This window comes from Puntigrus tetrazona, chromosome 19 (genome assembly GCF_018831695.1).
Source record: "Puntigrus tetrazona isolate hp1 chromosome 19, ASM1883169v1, whole genome shotgun sequence".
NCBI classification, from domain to species: Eukaryota; Metazoa; Chordata; class Actinopteri; order Cypriniformes; family Cyprinidae; genus Puntigrus; species Puntigrus tetrazona.
In genome coordinates, this window is record NC_056717.1 from 14,473,155 (window position 1) to 14,495,521 (window position 22,367).

The 22,367-nt window shown below is 37.3% G+C and overlaps 1 protein-coding gene across 1 annotated transcript; it reads left to right on the forward strand.

Annotated features, from left to right (window-relative positions):
• Window positions 1-134: 134 nt before the first annotated feature.
• On the forward strand, window positions 135-22,319 carry med30 (mediator complex subunit 30). The gene is made up of 5 exons (XM_043217411.1): window positions 135-279; window positions 686-900; window positions 984-1,142; window positions 9,764-9,871; window positions 21,337-22,319. The coding sequence occupies exons 2-5, from the start codon at window positions 748-750 to the stop codon at window positions 21,430-21,432; spliced, it is 516 nt and encodes a 171-aa protein (XP_043073346.1). The 5' UTR covers window positions 135-279; window positions 686-747; the 3' UTR covers window positions 21,433-22,319.
• The last annotated feature ends 48 nt before the right edge of the window (window positions 22,320-22,367 follow it).

Genomic DNA, 22,367 nt, shown 5'->3' on the forward strand with positions numbered 1-22,367 from the left:
GAGTGAACGCTAGATGGCGCCCTGGTCCTTCATCTCGCATTTATGCCACATGAAAGCTCGTAGAATTTTTTTTTTTTGTTTTAAAAGCAAAATGTATTATATTTGACCGAACAAACCCACCTTTTCCATCAGAAATCTTTCTTTGCTAAGCACTGGGCCATTCACTTCTCATTTGTGGTACACGGTTACTTCTCGTGAAATCTCGCGATGGCTGACTCAGACGAGATCGCAGCACGGGGAAAAATGACGTCTTGTCAACAACACTAACAAAGTGAAAAGGTATTTAAACGCTTTTAATGCTGCATGTACTTAGACCACTAGCATTTTCTGTATATGGGTCACATACGTGTCGCAGCTAATAGTTTCTATATGTCCAGTTTCGTTAGACATTCCAGCTTTGATAATATTAGCTCAATCCAGAGCTAAATAATATGTTTTGTTCTATCTAAGCAATATTCACTCTGTTATGTTTATTGTTATGTCTTCGCGATTGCTTTTGTAGGTTATTGCTTTTTATTTCATGTTTATAGTTTCATCAGATAATGCTAAAATGTAATATGTGGTTTGATATACTATATATGTTCTAGGTGTAAAATGTCATTACTCTCTCTCCATCTCTCTGTCTCTCTTTTCTCTCTCTCTGTCTTTCTTTCTTTATACAAATATGAATATACATTGTTAAAAGGCATGTCACAAAGTCCCGCTGAATAGCCAGACAGCCATCAGAGCCCGCATCCTGCTGTCCCCATGACAACCCCTCCATTGGCACAGTTCCCTGGGCAACAGGCTCAGGCAGCTCGGGATGTGAACACAGCCTCGCTATGTCGGATTGGACAGGAGACGGTGCAGGACATTGTCTTACGAACCATGGAGATCTTTCAGCTGCTGAGAAACATGCAGGTAAGTTCGTCCTCTCAGAGGCATCCATCCACAGATGAAGCCTTTACCCTGCTGACTCTCATTCTCCCTGTCTTCTCACTTAGCTGCCGAATGGTGTCACCTATCATCCTAACACTCATCAGGACCGGTTGGGTAAACTGCAGGAGCACTTGCGGATGCTCTCTGTTCTTTTCCGAAAGCTCCGTCTCGTCTATGACAAATGCAATGAAAATTGCGCTGGTCTGAACCCCATCCCTCCTGAGGTGAGACTATACTTTCTCTATCACATTCCAGTCTAGTTTTAATGAAACTGACTTACATTTCACTTCTTTCATGATATTAAGTAATTTGGTTCCAAATGAAACCGATGGCCAGTATAGTGTTGGTCTTTGACTTTATGCATTTGTCAGTCACCAGATGCAAAAATATTATTTGCTTGTAACATTTGCCTTAGTGAAATGTTTACAATTAGAAGTTGATCTTGGGTGCTTAACGTTTTTAAAAAGAAATTAACTTGCTAAGGTAGGTTGAGTTTTTTTATTTTATTTAAGCAAGTAGGCATACAAATAAAGATATTTACTGTATTTATTAATCAGGCATGTTGAGTTGTTTTATCAAAGAAAGCAGTGGAATAAAATTCAATTTATTGTCAACATTCATTTATATTTCACACCCTCTGCAACTTTTATTTTCCTTTGAAGAATCAGGTAGTAACAATATATCCCATGTAATCCTGTAGAATGCAGTTATTTGTATTAAAAACTAAATTTAAGTAATATTTGTTTGAGTAAACCTGCTGTTTCCATCAAAAGCCTGTCTTTTGCACTGAGCCACACACTTTGCATATTTTTTTTTGAAGAACAAGGATTACTGCTGTCTGGAAAAACCTGGATATATGCTGTAACCTCATTTAAAAAGTGATTTCTAGACCTGGTTATGTAAATGAAAACATCGTAAAACACTATGAAAGTTGAAATAACTTTATTTTTAGTAAAAAAAACCCCAAAAACACTGGCCCATATAGAATAAAACAGCTTTTTCTAGGCCACTGACATGATTGAAACATCTTGTATATGTGTGCATAATTTTAAACACATTTCTCAAAAGTATTAATTATATTACGAGGGCTTGATAACTTGAAAGAGTGGAGTATGAGTGAATATTTAAGAGTGGCTTCATTTGATCTTGTGCTTCAGCAAATTCTGTCCGTCTACAACATATACTTGCCTGCGAATGTTTTAATTAGTGCACCTTGTGAGCGCTAGCTTTCGATTTCCAACAGAGGAAACGTTCTTGAATCACATTGTCAGCGTGGCTTCCTATTAGCATTGAAGTGATCTAGTGATTGAGTCCAACTGAGATTCCCACCGACTCAGTTTGGTCACCCTAAGAGCTCATTGACGTCATGTCTGGACTTGTAAAGAACAAGCTCCGCGAGAGCTCGCATGTTTTTGCGGCTCTTCTGAAGCACTGCTGTAATGACCTCTGGAATAAAACGTCTGTAATAAAATATAATGTTCAAATTGAGAAAAAAAGGGTATGAAAGACCAAAGAACTCACAGGTACACATGAAACATATGAAGTGTTGCTGTGATTTATACACAATTTGCCCTTCAGGAATTAAGACTCAAATGTGTATGAGAGCGAATTAAGCCCTTTAGAGTTGGATCGAACGCACAGCTGGTCTGTTGACTCACTAAAGCCAATCATTCGTGCGATCTTTTTTTCTTTTATCGAAGAGAGCGGTGGAATAAAGTCATTAGATCTGCGGTAGCTGTAACTGGAGGGTATAAACAACATCAGTTTGAGTTGGAAATTCAGTTTTTTTTTTTCTCGTTAACAGAAGTGCCCCTGTGCTCACAGGATATTTATTTTGGCTCGGCCTCGTCTGTTTGGATTTCAGGTGTTCTCTTTAGCTCCTGTTGCGCTTTCTTTCCAAACAGGAAGTGCTATAATGGAGTCAGCGGCATTACCTCATCACCTCGCTAATTAGCTGCGGCGCTCTGTAATGAACAGCTGGCGAAGTCCCTCGTGTCAGCATTTTCCGACCCAGGCAATCACCGGCTCCCAACGGTGGAATTTCCTGCACAACGCAAACGAAATAGCCATGTCATTTCATTTACCACCTCACTTTTTCCATCCACTTCAGTCCCCTCGAAGTAATCAACCCGAGTGAACCTCACTGAATCATTGTTTTCAAGCAGCTGGCAGAACGCATCAATCTTTCAGTGTCTGGACCTTGAGTAATGCGTTGTCCATGTTATATTAACTAGCTTGCTTTTTCTTATTCCACTTGCTGCCGACAGGTGGGCACTTCCTTTGAAACTCAATGTGAGCTTGGTTTAGAGATTGTTTTTGTTCTTCTTTTTTCTTTTAAATTCGTCGGACCTAAAGTGCGCAAAGCTAATTAAATCAGTCCTCGAGCTACGGCTTGTGTCTTTTCTCTCTCTGCTGGGCCAGTCACCCGCCTGTGGTTTGCTGCATTTACTTCCTTGACAAACCTGCCAGGGGCTTTTCTCTCTCCCTTCTTTGCATTTTATAATATGATCAGATTTTTCCTTCTTGCTTTTCTGCTGGCCTGTGACAGCCTAAAGCCCGTAAGGTCTGTTCTGTAAACCGCAGACCCATGAAATACGAGTGATTCAGAATGTGGGACTCGATTTTTCTGTTGCTGCTGAAATTATAGATCTTTTAAGCTGTTCATTGGTTAACGTTCACACTGCTGTTTTCGTGTTACAGTTTGGCTAAAGAGAGAAAGGCAGACTTGGGCTAAAGCTCAAGTAATGGGATCAGTAATATTTATTTCTGAGAGAAATTTATACTTTTCGGCAAGGACACGTTAAATTGATCAGAAGTGACAGTAAAGATTTTACACTGTTATGAAAGATTTCTATTTCGCGCTGCGTTTATAATAATAATGAAAGGTTTTCCTCAAGTCAGTAATGGCGTAATGGCTGCTAAAAATAGAAAATGATAAATAGAATATTTAAAATAGTTAAATGATTATTACAGCATTACTGTATTTTCGATCAAACCTTCAAAAACATTTAAAACTTACAATTTTTTTTATTTGTAGTAAAGACTTTAGATTTATAAAATGTGTTTTATCCAGGTTTTAAAATGTATATGAATGATGGAATTTAATTGTCATTTAAGTCTAGTTTATTTTTCCTTTTAATGGTAGCTGTCACGTAACTCAATAACAGACAGTGACACAAACAACGTTAAAAATCTTGAAGAAAGTTTGTCCTGTCATTACACATGAAATATTATTCTTGTTAAAATAGCTCTTGAACTCAAAATTCTTGAATGTTTACAGAATAATAGAATGCAGTTTACAACTCTGAGCTTTATTAATAAAAAAATGTAATGCAGCTGTTCCTAATGAGTAAATTAAAAGTGGTTTTATGCTCATTATGACAAAGCCAGCTGTCTATGAGGGTGTTTTTCTTTACACGTGTCCACCGATTGCTCATCCAGAACACCAGCAGGTGTCACTGTGATGTTAAAGCGAGGAGATCATGATCCAGCACCAGCAGAGCAGCGAGACCGCTGTCTGTTTGGCAAGGTCACAGAATGATGAACCTCAAGAAAAAAATGAGACGCTTTATGGATCTCAGAAAGCATATGTGGGGAGAACTATTTGAACCATTGTCCTGCAGTAAACTGAAGGAAACAAAGTTGTATCAAAGGTGAATGAGATTTATTTGAGGGCGCATCTGACAGTCTGCTTTTACTGTAACCTCGTCCAAGGCTGTTGAGAGGGCTCAGACAATTTGTAAAGCTGAATTATTCAAACCACTTCATTTTAAAGCCAAAGGGCAGTGCCTGTGTGTGATTTATGTAGGCACAATAGCAAGAGATTGCTGCTATGTTACAAAATTTAAAACCCCAGATCTGGTGGTGTTGATTTCTGTGTTAAGGCTTGTGATGAAAGCCTTTTCAATTATGCAATAATCCATTACTGGGGCTTCACCAGGTTGTTTAACTTTACGGTCTCATCTCTTAAGCTATTGTGTTGTTTAGACAATAGGTCAACGCGGTGAGTGTTTACATAAAATTGTGTTCAGAATGTGGTAGTTTTTGTCCTCGGATACTTTTTTGTGATTATTTTTCAGGCTTTCAAACGCGGCTTTGGATAATGGCCCAGCTTAACCTTAGTTCAGGGCGCTCATCTTTTAAGCTGCCTAGAGATAACCCAACTATCAAAATTCATGTTTCTGTTCACAAACACCACCATATCTTTTTCATTCATTTTTAATCCATGGTATTTCTTCAGGAAGGCATCAGATTGCTCGTGGCAAGTAAATAATCAAACAAATACTTGAGGCTTGTGTATAGTGACCCTGATTTATACAGGTGAGGTGTGAAAGGTCACTCATTCATCTACTGCTGAGCCTTAAAAAATAAATAGTATCATTGTTGAACCCGCGCAGCAATCATTTGTGATTTGTGGTGGTAACTAAGTGATTGAATGTTTTGCTTCCTGAAGGTTGCAGGTTTAAAACTCATGAGGGGGTGCACTTAAACTTAGATTTTTTTAAAGGTAAAACTGGCCCTGTAAAATTGGATCAATTGAATAAATGCTAAAAGATTTTGTAGGGGATCAGATGTTGCATTTGTGGTTGCAACCAACTGTATGTTGTTAGTTCTAGTCTTCTTTTTTTTTTTTTAAGCTTCCTGTTCGTAACTTAGTGCAGTTCACTGTTGTAAACCCACTCCTCTACCACTTTTTTAGGCATATTTTGCTAGTACCAGATTGGAAATACCTTTTCACTTTTCATTATGCCACTCATCAAAGTGATGGAATCGTTCCTCTATGATTTTGGTTCATAATGACATTGATACATTAGGATCAGTGTTGGGCTAATGACTGATTATTCCTTTTAAAAGTGATCGGATTACTGTTCTGATTATTTTATTAAGTAATTATTTACATTACGTTCATTTACGAAATTCCAGCATACTCTCTCCCAATAAAAATATTTGTTATTACAAATGCTGTAAATACTGTTATTTTTACCTAAAGCAATTGGCTGCTGCATGCATGGTTTTGGCTGAATGCCAGCAAAGAGCGCTGACTTTAGAATCTCTAAAAGACATCTCAGTATATCTCACAAATCTCTGTTATTACTCAGTAAATACATGCTTAAAGAATCTTTCATAATGTCTACAATTCGTGTTGTAATGAAAGGATTCGTGAGCAAGCATCGCTCAACGCTGCAAGCACATTATAGCTTAAATAAAAACTTTGCAATTTCTGACCCTGGATTTATCAGACCGGGCAGCCTTTTTTGTAGCCTTAAAGTGTAACTTGAGTTTTCTGTTCTTAGCTGACCAGAGTGAAACCCAGTGCAGTCTACTGCTGCTGTAGCCCATCTACATGTTCAGTGTCCATTCAGAAATGCTTCTCTGCATACCTCAGTCGTAATGAGTAGTTAGTTACTATTGCTTTTCTATCAGTTCAAAGCAGTGACTAGTCTCTTTTGACCTCTGGAATTTTCGCCCACAAAACTGCTGCTTAGTAGATTATGTTCTCTTTTTTGGACTATTCTCTAAACCCTAGAGATGTAGAGTTGTATGTAAAAATCCCAGGAGCTCAGCAATTTCTGAAATACTCAGATCTGGCACCAACATGCTCGTTTGGACTTGTCTTGACCATAATTGCATTGAGTTGCTGCCATGTGATTGGCTGAGAATGAGCAGCTGAATAGGTGTGCATGATAACGTGGCCGATGAATGTAAATCACTTTGGCAATTACAGCGGATATGTGGAGTCAAAATAATTGCACATTAGGAAAAAATTTGCAAAAGAGCCGCTAAATAAAAAAAAAGAGAGCAAAAGCAATGATTTTGAAATATATATTTTCAATGGCCAAAGCTACTATTTTATTTGCAACATTTTTATTTTGTGTTTGAATCAAGTGTCAATCTCTGTTATCGACCTGAGACGTCATTGTGCAAAGTGGCTGTGGATCTTTGTTTTATTAACTTTATTTACAAATGTAGATGTGTATTAGCAGCGTTTAAGTTTGGATAATTTTACAGGCCTTTGAGTCTCGTTCAGTACAGTGCACAAATCTTTTTTCAAGTGATTTCGTTCATTTTAGCAAAACATAATTAAAATGTTATGTCACTTCCCTGACATATCTACTTATGCAAACATTGATCACACTACAAACAATACAAAACTATAATGATATGAGAATATATTAATTCATTGTTTACCTGGCTTATCAGCTCACCTCACCTCTTATCTGACAAGTCTTCGGGTTTGAGGCCCCATAAGCTTTAACTAATTCAGTATGAACCGAAAATAGAATTGATTAGCTCATCTCTCGAGTCTTTGGGTTTTAGTTGTTTGTTCATGATGTGACAGCCCCATAAAAGTAACCTATGCAGTATGAGCTGGAAAGAGAATTGATTAGTACATCGTCTTTCGGGTCGTTTGTTCTTTTGTCATGTAATGTGACAGCATTGAACAGAGAAATGACATTCCTTACGTTATTATATAAGTTATAGATTATCATCATCATGATTATTATAATTATTACTTACTCAGTTACGTGATGCATTTCTTTTCTCAAATTGTAGCTTTTTATTTCTTACAGTTTATAAATGTTTGAATTTCTGTCTTGATGATTCTTTTCCTGCATTGATAGCGAAGATAATAACAAGGGTCTGTCACTTCTTGAACAAACGACTCTAACCCGAAGACTCGAGATGAACTAATAAGTTCTCTTTCCGTCTCATTCTGCATTGGTTAAAGCTTACGGACTGGCGTGAACGACTGATGAATGAACGACTCAAACAAACAGGTCCTATAGGTTGTTGCACATGCACTACTGAATAAATAACTCCCCTAGACGACTCGTTCTTCCTGAATCACATTAAAGATTTGTTCAAAATGAACTAATCGTTTAAGAACGACCCATCATTAGTGGAATGTTTGCTTTTTTTTTTTTCACTAGCATGAAAACATGCATGGTTTTGTTTTATTATCTTCATTAACAAATGTAGCTCAAGTCAAAGTTGCTAACATGAACATCTGAGGTTTAATTCTCTCAGTGTGCATATTCATAGCATTAAAATGTTTATTTATTCGCCAGTGCACAGAAGCGTTATTTGTTTCTTAAACTATACATAATTAAAAAGGTCTACGTCTGAGGCTTCATATCATTATCAATATTGACTTCATTTAATCTACATAACTCCTGGCATAAATTAAGAAAGTAATGTCACTGTAAGATTCAAATAAGGAAACGTGAGTCTTTTCGGTTGATATTGTAATGGGATATATTATGGAGATCATATGCAGTGGCGCCTGCAGGTGTGTGGTTGTGTGCACCGTGTGTGCCCTGAGCGCTCAGACTGACCTGAGATTTCAAGTGTTTTCTCAAAAACTTTAACAGTCAATTATAGGCCTGTGTGTCCTGTATTTCTGTTTACTGAACCTGCCATGGCATTATTATTTATACATTTATAAATGTATAAATAATCTTTTGCAAGCCAAAGTCAACAAATATTTCGCCAAGTAGAAACAGAAAATCGTGCTATGTGCACTTTCATGAGATATGTTATAACAATTAATTTGTTCAGTTTGTTCATTTGTTCATAGTTCATTTCATTTAAAAGTGGTAATTTAAAGCTTTCTATAGATATTTTTATCATGTATGATACAATGGCAAATTCAAGTGCACAATTTCACCTAATTATTTGTTTGTTTAGCTGTAAAATGTATACTTTAAAAAAAGAGGTTGTGCCCATGACAATCTTACAGTGATATTCCTTTTTTTAAATTATGCCAGGAGTTATGTAGACTAAATGAAAAATGAAGGACATTGAGTCTTTGTCTTGAGTCTTTGACCTTTTTAGTGAGTTTATGAAGTTAATACATTTTTTTTAAACTAGCAGTAACAATATTAAACAAAGAACACTTGTGTGTTGGCTTCCTCCCACAGGTTAAGAGATTTTAAACAAACACTGTTAATACACAGTTAGTTAACAAAACAAAACAATACACATTTTAATAGAAATAAACAGCTGATGTGTTAGCAGCTTCTTTAAGCAAATGCTGCTAATGCAAATGATGCTAATGCACATCCACATTTGTAAATAAAGTTAATAAAATGAAACCATGCATGTTTTAATGCTAGCGAATAAAATCAAATGATCCGCATCCTCTTTGCATAATGATGTCTCAGGCCGATGACAGGGAGGCATGCCCAGGCCTGTTGTACACGCCCCAGTCCATTGACTCCTCCCCCATTTCAAAACAGTGCCAGAAAGTGAAGCACGCCCAAAAGTGAAGTGCAAAGGGGAAAATGGTACCACATGTTCACACCTGACTGAAAAAAAAGATTTTCTTCTTGCAATGCTCCATTTTCTTTTGCAATTTTTTTTTTACTTTTGTTTGCAAAAACACATTTTTCCCAATACGTTAATTTTTGTTTGCAAAACTTTTATTCTTTTGCGTATATATTATGTTTAGGGAAGAGTGTGGGAAAGAAACGGAAGCTGTTAGACTTATTAGAAGTCAGTGCAGCATCATAATGATTATGAAACTGAAGTTTCAAGGTGAAGACTCTTACTTACACTTGCTTTAAATGCAGTTGCTTTAAATTGCTTCGAAAGACAAATAAAAACAACAATTAGTAAATCTTTTACCATAGCCTGATTCTTTTTTTTTAAGTGTAAAATGGGCTCTGTGTTTTTCCTGGCTGCTGTTTTTGACATCACACCTCAGGATAGTTGGTAGCGAAGGTCTTGGAACCGAGTATGTTCCTGTGGTGCTATCAGCGGCAAACAAAAATGAGTGCATAGCAGTAATTGAAGTAATCAAAAAGTCACTATGTGGTAATTTTATTTTGTCTTTGTTTTTCAGCAACTTATCCCCTATGTAGAAGATGACAGTTCTAAACTGGATGACCGAACGGCCAATCAAATGCATGCTGCCAGCGAAGAGAGAAGAGAAGTACTAGAAGTTAATAAGGTTGGAACCTTTTTTTCTTTGCATATTTTACATTTGCCAGATACCTTTATCCAAAGCAACGTACGCCGTATTTAAGGTATACATTTACGAGATCATGCATTCTCTGTAAATCAAACAAACTGACAAAGGAAAACTTCTAAATTGTTTGGTAAAATGACACATTCTATGCAAAATACAAAATCATAACATTATTACTTATATTTCGCAAGGGTGCATCAAGTTGATCAAAAGACTTTTGACAGTAAACAACACTTTTATATTATTACAAAACATGATTTATAATACATTTAGTTAAAACGCTGTAAAACTTTCCATTCATCAAAGAATCCTGGGGAAAAAAAACATGGTTTCTACACACATATGTGACTGTTAGGCACATCAACCATAACGCTTTCAAAACAGCCAGTTGTGATTGAGGATCAGCTGACTTTCTCAGACCTCATTGCCAAAACTGCAGAGCCCTGCAGATTTGCTTTATACAACATCAAGAAGATCATGCTTCACAAATCCTTGTTCAATCTCTTGTTCTGTTCATGTTAGACTATTGTAATGCTCTCTTGGCAGGTCTTCCAGTCAGTTCTATCACAATTTTACAGTTAGTGCAATGCACGGCAGCAAGATTAATTTTAATGAATTGAAAAGAATGCGCGTCACACCTTTATCAGTTTGCACTGGCTACCAATAGCTGCTTCCATAATGTTTTTTAAGCCTACAACACTACTACTGGCTTTACACCTCTTTACCTAAATTCATTACCTCAGACTTAGGTGCCCTCTAGAACCTTGCATTCAGCAAGTGAACATCGCTTTATTGTGCCATCTTAAAGAGGCACAAAATCACTTTCATGCACTTTTAAATTAAATGCTCCCTCCTGGTGAAATGACCTGCCCAACTCAATCCGAGCAGCTAAATCCTTGGCCATCTTCAAGAATTGGTTGAAACACATCTCATCCATCTTTATTTCTTCATTCTAATTCTTTTTTTTTTTTAAAAGAAAACATTCCCTGTTTAGACTTGCACTTGTTTATTTACTAACTACTTGTTTTCTAAAAAAACCCAAAACTAACACTAGCTTGTCTATTTTTTTCTATTCTATCCATTCGTTTTCATTTATTTATTATACAGTTAGCAAAAGCAAAAAGGTTTCTAACACCAGCTCGCTCTATTATTTTTTCTATTTTATCTGTTTTCTTTTTGTTTATTATATAATTATTCACATTTGTAGATTTTTTTTGATGTTGCTTTCATTGTCCTAACTTGTAAGTCGCTTTGGATAAAAGCTTCTGCTAAATGACTAAATATAAATGTACCTGTTTCAAACACTGTTAATAATTAAAAAAACATTTTTAACACAATTAACACTCAACGTATATGAATCATTTTTGAATGACCATGTGACTTGAACTGGAATAATGGTTAATTATTTTAAATTATAATAACATTTCACATTTGTAACCGATTAAATATATGCAGCCTGAGAGGTATATTTGAAGAACATTTTCCAAAATCTTACTGACCCCAAACCATGGTGTACTGTACAGTATATATAAACCCAAAACAGGCCACTTTCCTGCCCGCAGTGATCTTATTCAGAATCTGTTTACAGTGTGCAGGCAGTGAGATATTTTCCATATTCACTCACATAATGAAACCATAGCATTTGAAAACCGACCTGATGGCTCTCTACCAAGGATTTCACGACTTTCTTGCAGTAAAAGCAAAATGATCAAATTTTTTTTTCTGCGCCCCTCTCTGCCATGGAGTCTGCCTTATTAAAAACTGCAGCATGCTCATGAAAGGCAGTCGGTGTGGAAATGCTCATGCGACAAGGGCCCTGGAGCTTTTCGCCGGCCAAATAGCCAGCTGCAAATAACACGCTGAACGAGGAGACCATGTTGGGGGAATGAAGGATGTCAAGCTCAGGGGAGGTCAAGGTTGCGTCACAATGTGGAGAGCAGATGTGTAGCAGCTCTCCGTCATCTGCCTGTGCAGCATTTGCATGTTCAAGGATCTCAGATGTTGGCTAATAATCAAATGACATGCAAGTGAATATTATTTATTTATCTATCTATCTATCTGTATGAGGGATGATGGAAGGACAGATGAAGAGAATGGTATAATAATGAACAGACTGATGGATGAACCGGCAGATAGACATCAGCTTGAACGAGCAAATGGACACACGCATAAAAGTAATGAGGCCATGGATGATTGAAAATTAGCACTCAGGTCAGTTTGTTGAAACATAATGGAGACCGTCTGTCTGACTCATCCCATTGCAGGCTAGGTTGCGCATTTTAATAGAGTCATGCCTTTGTCCTGTTGATTGAGTGCCGCAGTTTGCCGTGCCAATGGAGTTCAGGCTTGATTTACTGAATCCTTCATCACTGTAGGAGCTCCAACAAGTTGGTGAAGTGGTGGAGAGATGTATAGCATAAGTATGGTAATGCCCTGCTGCTTTATGGGATGTCCCGTCACTGAATGATCACCCTGCTCTCGTTATCTGTCGATTGGGGTAATTGCTGTTTGTCAGGACCCGGGCTGAATGATGCTCCTGCAATCTAGAACGGCCTTCATCGCCACGACCGATCTGTCTTCACACATCTTGTATGTGTTCTGCAGAGTTTTATTGTACCTTTCTTTATTGGCACAACAGAGCGATTTTGGCATTACTTTTCAATCGCCGTATTTGAATCGAAAGCAAGTGCAAATTAATTTTAATTTCGGAAACAAGCACAAGAAAATCCACTGGCGTAAACAAACGCAGGTCCGAAATATGCATCATCTGACTCAAGAGGATAATTTACTGCAAGCCTGTCATCCCTCCCCTCTTCTTGACTCTCTAACTGCTTTGGTGTGAGAGTCACTGGGGCCCCTTAGGGCCCCACAGATGTGTAAGGCCATCCAAAGGTCCACTGTAGTCGAGGCACTGTCAACTCATCCGGGCAGGCTCTTTGATTGAACACTGCTCTAACTGTTAATAAATTCCTGTCACAGCCCATTAAGAAGGCCTTGGAGAGATGGCTGCTCTCATTTATTCTCCACCACTCTCCTCTTTTTTTTTCCTCCCCCTCTTTTGCACTCTTTCTTCCTCACTCGCCCCCTTCTCAATATATTTTTTTAATACCCTGTTAATTACCCCGTCTGTCCTCTTTATTCAAATGAGAAAGTGAGAAATGCGAGAGGAGAATGTTTGTAATTTCAAATAGGCCTCTTAGAAGGCAGATACCGTAAGCGTAATCAACAACAGCAGAGGCTGCGGCAGAGGTGGCGGCACAGGCGTTTACTGTTATCTCCGGAGCAGGGCTGGGGCTGAGGGGCCGTGGTGGAGCTGTGCTCTGATAAACAAACACGCCGGAACCATAATGAGGCGGTTCAGAGGAGACAGTCCTCCCTGTACACACACACACATGCTTGCAGGAGGCACTCAATTCTCCACATGATTAGTCAGTTCATATGTCATCCATTAGAACAGGTTTACCGGCTAGAGGCCTTTTAATTGGTGCACACAAGGTCAGGGAGGATGGCCCAGCATGCTTAGGGCATGGAAAAAAGGGGACACGCTGAAAATAGAAAACATTTCGCAGCGCTTCATTGCTCTTCAGGTTGAGCAATTGCTGTTTGTTTTCCTATTATTACTTTGTACTAGTGTACGAATAATTAGTTTTTTGTTTTTTTCATGCGTTGTGTTAGCATTTAAACAACAAATTAAAGCCACTCGAGGTCTGGAAAGTCTCACGGTCTTCTTTCATTTTGACTTCCTTAACTCACCCTCATTTTGTCTTCAAGGCTCTATTTAATAGCTTTGAAAAAACAGGCCCATATTTAAGTTATTTATGCATTTAGAGTGTCTTTTTCGGTTAATAAAATACATTTGCGTTATCAGTGATCAGATTATACAGATTCACCCTCCATAAAGCAGTGCTCAAATATGAACTGACACTGCTCTGATTTGTCTTGTATTTGTACTCCTCTTGGCCTACTACCCATGAGGGAATGTGATTCAGTTACAAAACGAACCCTTTTTGTCTTCTCAGCCAAATCCAGAGTTTTCCCTTTTCTCCCATAAGAGCAGAGAGGCTAAAATTACATCTTTCTCACTTTAGGCTTTAAAATGGAATTACTGCTACACTTTCCCTGAAAGATTTCTATTGCTCATCTCTCCTTTATGCTGCCTGGGAAGCACTCATTGGAGCCAGATGCAGTAAACCCCTGACAGTCTGAGAAGAGATGAAAGAGCTCGCTGTAAGAAAGGGATGCAGGGATATGCCTGATTGGGAATCACAATCCTTTCTTTAAAGATAGCTTTCTCTTGTTTTAACAATGTCTTTAGCTCCATTGTGTATTTTTGCATAAAGAAAATGAAGCATATTTTTAGAAGCATTAACAATTTTATGCATTGTAGCGCCCGTCAGATTCCAAAGGCAATCCCCCAAATGCGAAATAATCTCATTCTCATTACTGTAATAAAAATGATCTTCTTTAGGCTCACATATATTGTATAAGTAATAAGGTGATACGCTTAATTATTCATGAAAATATCAATATAACAAAAATAGATAGTAGTCTAAATATGAAGGGACATGCCTTATTTAATTCTGAAATTCGGTACTGGCTTATTTAAGGATTACAAACTGAAAACAAGAAAGCACTTCAGCTTGCATTACCATTTGATATGCTGTGGTTTCTCTAATACATTCCATTGTGTCAATCATTCCCCAAGTGGATGGCATCTTTCTTTCATCCCTCTCGTCCTTCACCTCTGATCTATGGAGATCTCCTCCCTCCTCCGGCGTCTCGGTCTCATCACATTGGGTTGGGGCTTTAGTTCCTCTCTGTTTAGTTTCTCCATCAATCCTTTCACTCCCACTCGTCCCAGCCGCAGCACTCACACATGGCGCACTGTTTAGCTCAAAACCGAAACGTTGCTTTGAAGATCTGATGAACTTTTCAACCTGAACATTGTGTGTTTAATTGAGTTTAGGTTCTTGTTTATGAGTTGCTCTTGTGGAACGAAAATAATGAGACGTTTGAGAGTGGAAAGGAGATCATTTGCAAATCATTTGCAACTAGATCGGTTTATGTTAATTCAGCAGACAGCCTACATACATATCTGTGTTTATAGTCGCAGATGGAGTGGGCAGGGAATGGTCATGAAGGGTTGATACAAGCACTGTAAACGAAGTAACAATAAACAGCAAAATCAATAGTGCCGGCTGACAGCAGTCTGGTGTTGCAAGATTGAAAAATGCTGGGGAGCAGAGCAGTGATCAATGGAGACAACCTTCAATACTTTGACATTACACACAGTCTCTCTTTACTGCTGCTTATACTCCGGAGAGCATTTGGAAATAAGGTTTACAGGTTTTCTTGGACGGTAAAGCAAGAACCATTATTACTGTTACTTGTATTTACAAACCGACTTTTTCGTGGTGCAGACATGATATAATAGATATCCACTGAAAGAGGGATTCAAACAACATAACAATCAGAATATCTGTGGGCTGTTCTTCTTACAGATGTAAATGTAAATGTTCATTTAATTTAATTACATTTTCATAAATATAAATGTACATCTTTTATGTACACCTTTGGAACCTCTGCAATCTCAAGTTAACCTAAACCGACCTTGAATTTTTAGTGGTTGCGCCATATTTAGTATCATTCTGTAATAAGTGAGGCTTTAAATGCAACACTTACTTGTATACAATATGTAACGGGGGTCTTTGCTCTCTGATCTCTCTCTGTACACCAAGGGGTCCTTTGTACAAGCAAGCATCATATTCTTGCACAAGCAAGCACCACTTTTTTTTCCAAAAATGTAAACATCTAGTTGTATTTTTAGCTGTCTTTCAAAGACTTTGGTATCTTTTCTGCTTGAATTGTCAACATGTCTAAAGGAATTTTGTTGAAGGGCAGTTGTGCAGTGTTTTTTTCTGTAGATTTCTGTCACTCATCATTTACTACATTCTTGCCATCAGCAGTCTTCTCGTGTAACACACAGAGGGGCCATCTGGCTTCAGCTTTGATCAAAATAAACAGCTGATGAAGCTAGTTCAATTTTTGGATGTTCAGCAGCAGCATTAATGCCAAAAGAACACACTGTCCACATCATTTACTCTACAAGATACTCAACATGGGAGAGATAATGCTAATTCAAAGATAAGACTAATGCCATTCACATCTGTTCAAGGAATTGTACCTTCATTCATTCATTCATTCATTCATTCATTCATTCATTCATTCATTCATTCATTCTATAGTGGAATTTAATTTAAATTTAATTAAATTAATTGACTAAGGCCCTGACAGTCATTTTGGACTTAATAACATGACATCCCCAAAAAAAATAAATATAAAATAAATGTTTCTACAGTGTATACATGCATATTTATTAATATTAAAGGTGTTCTTGTTATATGTTTTATGTACTTACTATTATAATAACGATTAATTACATGCAAGTAACCCTAAACCAAACCCTAATCCTCTCTATCCATATAGAAATATTGATTATATTACTATATAACTAATATTGATTAAACATATTGATTACACTGTAATGAGGACACCTTATGTATGTGTGTATGTACTGTATGTAAACTCTAAAAAGTGTTACACAAGGGTTAGCAAATGATGCAGAATTTTCCGTTCCAAGCAAAAGAGGTTTATCTTGATCGGACTGACACAATTGTAAATGTAGACGTGCAAATCTTGCAACTTAATTAATCAAATATTAAAACCCTTGTGCTTTGGAAGTTGTATTTAGAATACACTTTGCTCAGAAAATGCTAGGGAGCATGTTCTTTTGAGATATGAATGGGAATGAGACTTCTGGGTTCAGTCTAGCCAACGCTTTGAGAAAGAATAAGCAGAGTATTTAAATAAGCAGAACACAATGGTTGCATTAAAGATGTTGTGATGTCACCTGGATTAGAAAGAGGTGGTACATTCTTTCCCGCTCTTCAATCAGTGTAATCCCCTTGCTTCACTCTCAGACACTTACACTAGTAATTCCTGCTCAATCTCAGCGAGCAGAAATGCTGAAACAAGTCAAGAGAGACAAGGCGGATTAGCCATATGGAATCCAAGGTCACAGTTTTTATAATGAAGGCTTGTTCCACGAACAATTTCTGCATTTCATTTTATTCCATTTAAATTTCCTTAGTTTAAATTGTTTCACTTTGATCAATCTCTGCAATAAACACTTTTTAACTGGTATTTAAACCACACTTTTCAATAGCTCTCTTGTTTTAGATCTTTTTTTAATCCATTCAGACCTCAGAGACTAATTTGTGCTTCTCACATTTTTGGGTGCCAATGAAAAAAACACTACATTTTCTTTGCAAAATGGTGCACTGGTGCAAGCACGTCATCCAGCTGTCACTCAGAGTGTAAAACAGCACATTTGAACAAACCTGAATTTTAATAAGTCCGCATTTGATCAAAAACTCTTCCCTCTGCGCACATTATCGAGGTCGGCTGCTTTGATCTCATCGTGAGTCGATGAGGTAAGAGATTCAGATGAAGGGAGAGGCAAAATGAGACGCCATGTTTGAGCCTAGGACTGAATTTTATGAAAAAGTGAATGCAGTTTTTCCCTCTTCATATTGTCTTCTCTAAAAGCCACTTAGTTAATTCATGATTATAGACAGCAATGACAGAAAATGTTATGAAAATTGTCAATGAAAGGAAGACAAAAATGAATGACATGACAGTGAGTACATATATATTTCTGGGTAAACTGTCTCTTTAGTAGTCAGAATATCGCTGCACAAGTACATACTGAAGTGCAAGTGTGTAGGTTATTAGACTTCAGGTCACATCGACTTCACATTTATTAAGCAGCACACAGTGGCTTTCAGTGCTCGATAAGAACTTTTGTCATAAGAAGTGAGCTGCCACCAACCATTTGCCTTCATGCTAACATCTAAAAGCTCCTGCTTAAACGCTGAAAGCCAGTGGGATGACGAGAGGCCTTTATCACAGTTAACATCTGTACTCAGAATCATGATCAAGTGAGACTTTACCACTCTGCTCTATGAGAGACTTGTGTCCTCTGAGCTTGCCTCAGGACTCCTGTTTCAGTGCTTGACAACAAGTGCCTCAGACTCTCTGTCAGTGTTCCTGGAGCAATCATGATCCAGGTTGACCCTGCTAGGAAAGGAAGAAGCGATCAATGTGGTGTTCTGCCCTGTACCAGCTGGGACCTGTTCACTTATACTGAGTCGTTATTGCTAGACAAGAGTTCAGCTCACCAGGGTCATCTCTTACTGCTGATCCCACCAGGCCCGTTGGTGGAGCTCTAATTTTTCCTAGAAGGTAGACTGTTAATCCTCTTTAAAGCACTATTGCCATTGCCTGCTGTGAGCAATTTGCCTTGTAGTGTCATCAGTTTTTATTGTGAGTGAACTTTTGCGAAATCAGGTTATAGATATTAAGCATAGAGGCAACCATTTAAAAGTTTGTTGTAAGTTAAAAGAGATGCATTAGATTTTTTGCATTGTTCCAAAATGGTTCATTGCCACAGTTGTAAAAACTTTTTTTTCCATGTGAGTAAGCTTTGGCATCACAACGGCTTTGTTTCCAAAAACGTTAAAAGCATGACATGCATGTCTCCTGGAATCATCGTATGTTCAGTCTGTGAGCGTGACATCTGAGGCTGAGGCAGCGTCTTAGAATTATTTTCTGAAGATCCACGTCTCACAGAAGACTGGACTAATGGCTGTTGAAAATTTCATTTTACACAGATTTTATAATATATTAAAGAGATTATTTAAATGTAAAAAACATAAATAAAAAAAATGCATAAATATTATTAACCCCAAGCTTTTAAATAATAGTGTTATGAATAGGTGACATTATTTTATTGAAGGCAGTTTTCAATCTGTGAGTAAATTAAGGTCTGTGGTTAACGTAAGTTATGAAAACTTTTGTTAAATAGTCATTAAGCAGTTTTTAAATACATGCATAAAAATGATCTTTATTATAATAAAACGTATGCTTCTGATATCTTTAATTTATTATCTATTCTAGTTAAATATATCTTGCTATTTATACGTGTATGCACATACTTAAAATTTATACTATTAAATTAAAGTGTATCCTTCAGGTTCTGTGATTGCTCACATTTTTCAGCACTATTTTTAATCACCTTTTACCTTTTTACAGTTCACCTAAATGTTCCTGTAACATAGAAAATTATTATAATAAAACTGCAAATGTCCTTCAAGTGATACGAGAATAAAAAAAATGACTGTTTAAAATAAATGTGTCCTTTGTTAGGTAGACCTGAGCAGCACAGATCAGCACACTGCTTTGCCTCCAGAGCTGTCTGAATTGTTTGTGGCAAGGATTCAGCAAAGCATGCTGGAAGAATTCCTCAGCGGTTCTAGCCAGGTTAACTCAATACAATCACAAAGCCTCTGCCCATTCACAGGCTGCATGAACTTCTCATTTCAGCTCACCCCAAAGGTGCTGTATTGGATTGAGATCGGGGGACCGTGTTGCCATTGGAACAAGCTGAAGTCACAAGCTATTCCCACAATAGAACAAGGTGGAGATGATGAATGCTTTGTGACATGGCGCATTGTCCCAGTGGAAGTAGGCTATTCATTTCAAATGGGTAGACTGTGACTATATAGGGATACAGATGGTCAGTAACAATGCTCATACACTACAGCGTCTAAATAGAGCACTGTTTGTATTTAAGAGGCCTGTAGTGCACCAGGCAAACACTTCCCATACTATTACACCACCAGCAGCTTGTACCATTGACATGAGGTGGGCTGATATAAGCGCATTATTCTTCTGCTGTGTCCCGATGCCATGAAGCTTCAGAGATGCTCTCCTGCACAAAACTGTTGTAAAGCGTGTCAGTTTGAATGACATTTTCCTCTAGCTATTTTCTTTAACAAGGTGTTTTTGGCCAGAGAACCTCTCTCTGTTTCTAGCCTGCTGTGTCCAGTACAACACCGGCAATCATACAACAAAGTGGCTCGAATCGCATTTATCCCCTTTTCAGTTTAGCCGAAAAACAGCTAAACATCTTGACTTCGCTTTTTGTGTTGAATTACTGTCACGTGTTTTGAACAAGAGAACCTCGCTGACCCGTATCTGAGTATGCAAGCGCACAGTCAGACAAACGACAATACTGAATCGCAGAAAGCCGCCAAAAACACAACATTGAGGCTACTTATGTTGATGTTTTCAGCTTCACTTTTCGGCCATGATCTCCAGCAACGTGGTAGAAGAAATCATATTTTATCTGAGTTAGGAATGCGAGTTGAATGCGGTGAGGTAAAAAGCCAGTGGCAAGAACAGCTATCCCTGCTTGCTGCTAGACAAGCACACAGTGCAGCCATAGTCGGATTCAGGAACAAATGATTCTTCCAGGATGGTTCTGTCATTTAACAAGTATTTAAGTTTTGATCTCTTAATTTACTTTCTGTTGTAAGTTTATATCTCATAATTAAGACTATTCTTATCAGAATTGTGAGAGAAAAAGTCTGAATTGTGAAACATAAAAACGTAGAACTGCAAGAAAATTGCATTTTTTTTTTTATTTGGTGGCAGAAACAAAGCTCCATAGATGGGTTTCTCAGTTAATATCTAAAGGTTATTTTCGTCATTCTCATTTCTTTAATATTTTATAAAGATTATATTCATCTTTAAATAAAGACACTCCCACTCGTACTCCCTAAGTATCAGTACTATGTATATTTATTATGTATATACATATATACAGTATATATTTAGAAAATATTTCAATGTATTTAAAAATATATTTACTTTCGTATCATTTTTAATATATAAACATGATTAATCACGATTAAGAATGTGATTAATCACGATTAATAGTATGACAGCAAAAATGTATTATTTAATGGCTTTTCTTACAACCGTGATACAAGATACAAGAATCATTATTAGGTAGTCAGATGTTCAATCATTCTCGAGTGATTCAGACCAGTTTGAGATTGTGAGTGTTTTGACTGATTCATTAAAAGACATTTATTTGTTCATTAACTGGAACACACTATACAACTTCATCTTGTGTTATTGGCATGGTACATGCAAAAAAGACAATCAAAATAATCTGGCGGTTGTACCATCACATTTAATTAATGTTTCAGGTAAAATATCGTTTCTGTTGCTGTAGCGCTACAGGAAACATTCACTGCAGAGTCAGTACAATTGACTCCACTATTATGATGTTCGCTACACATTGCTTACTGGCTTTATAGCTCTGCACATGGAAATGATGACATATAATGTGGCATCAGATGAGATGATGCAGAGTTTGGTCATGCCGCACAGGTAGCAGGTAGAAAAAAGAAACCCTGCTACATCGGTTTGAAAATAGCTGTGCTACTGAAAAATATTAAATCAGTGACGCTCTGCTCAGCAGTGCTGCATATTAACAGCTCAATAAACGAAAATGTTTGTTTCCATTTTTACCACAGAAACTCAAACAGAAGAACCAGCAGCTGAAGATGATTATGGACCAGCTCAGAAACCTCATCTGGGAGATCAACTCCATGCTGGCTGTCAGGAGCTGAAACACAGAGTCAGTGTTGTACATGCACAGCCCATGTTCGCTGCATTCACGAGCGGGACACGTAAGATAAATGCAGGAAAGAGCAGCGAGGCACAAAATTGAGCGAAGGTAGGAAGCGAAAAGAGGACTGAACTGAAGAAATTCTGCTACATTTATAACACACGGTTGAAATACCATTCGGTTCAGCCGTCTTGGATTCAATTTTCAACCTGATGAACATTAGAAGGTCTGAGCAGTCTGCTCATTCACTCAGATATGCTTTAAAATGAACCTTTTACGCAAGTATATTCCTCATATTTTGCATGAGCGAAAGCTCCTATTTACTGTAGTTCTCAATCACAACTTGCAGAAGAAATATTATGTGAAACATATTGCGTATTAGTGTGGTGTTAATAGATGTATTAAGTATAAACCTCATACCAGTGCGTATGACTGCTTCATATTTTTATGGTCACGTTTGAAAAAAAAAAAAAAAAAAAAAGGTCTGACTTTAGTATGATTAGATCTAAACGCGCCATAAAAACACACAGAATTTCACCATGTACACTATAAAAGAAATTCAGTCAAATTTACGGTTAAGAAAAAACCAATGTACAAAACTGAAAAAAAAATTTAAATCTGAAATGTAAGGAATTCTGGGAATATCAATTTATAGTTATACGTTCCTTTTCACTTCTAAAAATGGTATAATACCATAAAAGTACATGTAATGTCCTATTGTCTTTTCTGTGTATTATAGGAGAACTAATAGTTAACACATTAATGTAGCATTGTTTCAGTCGTTTATCGTTATTTTTTAGGGTTTGCAGCTCAATATAATCCATAACCCCTTTATCTGTAACCTCTTTATGATCATTAATCAGAGGAATAAACACGCGATTCATGTCATAGCATCAAATATGACTTTATTCATTTTCTTATAAATCATTCATACAA

Bases quoted from the DNA above. Each gene is read 5' to 3' on its own strand.
- med30 (XM_043217411.1), top strand. From the start codon at position 748: ATGACAACCCCTCCATTGGCACAGTTCCCTGGGCAACAGGCTCAGGCA. The intron at 1,143-9,763 runs GTGAGACTATAC...TTTGTTTTTCAG, and splicing joins TGAACCCCATCCCTCCTGAG to CAACTTATCCCCTATGTAGA. The intron at 9,872-21,336 runs GTTGGAACCTTT...TTTTTACCACAG, and splicing joins AAGTACTAGAAGTTAATAAG to AAACTCAAACAGAAGAACCA.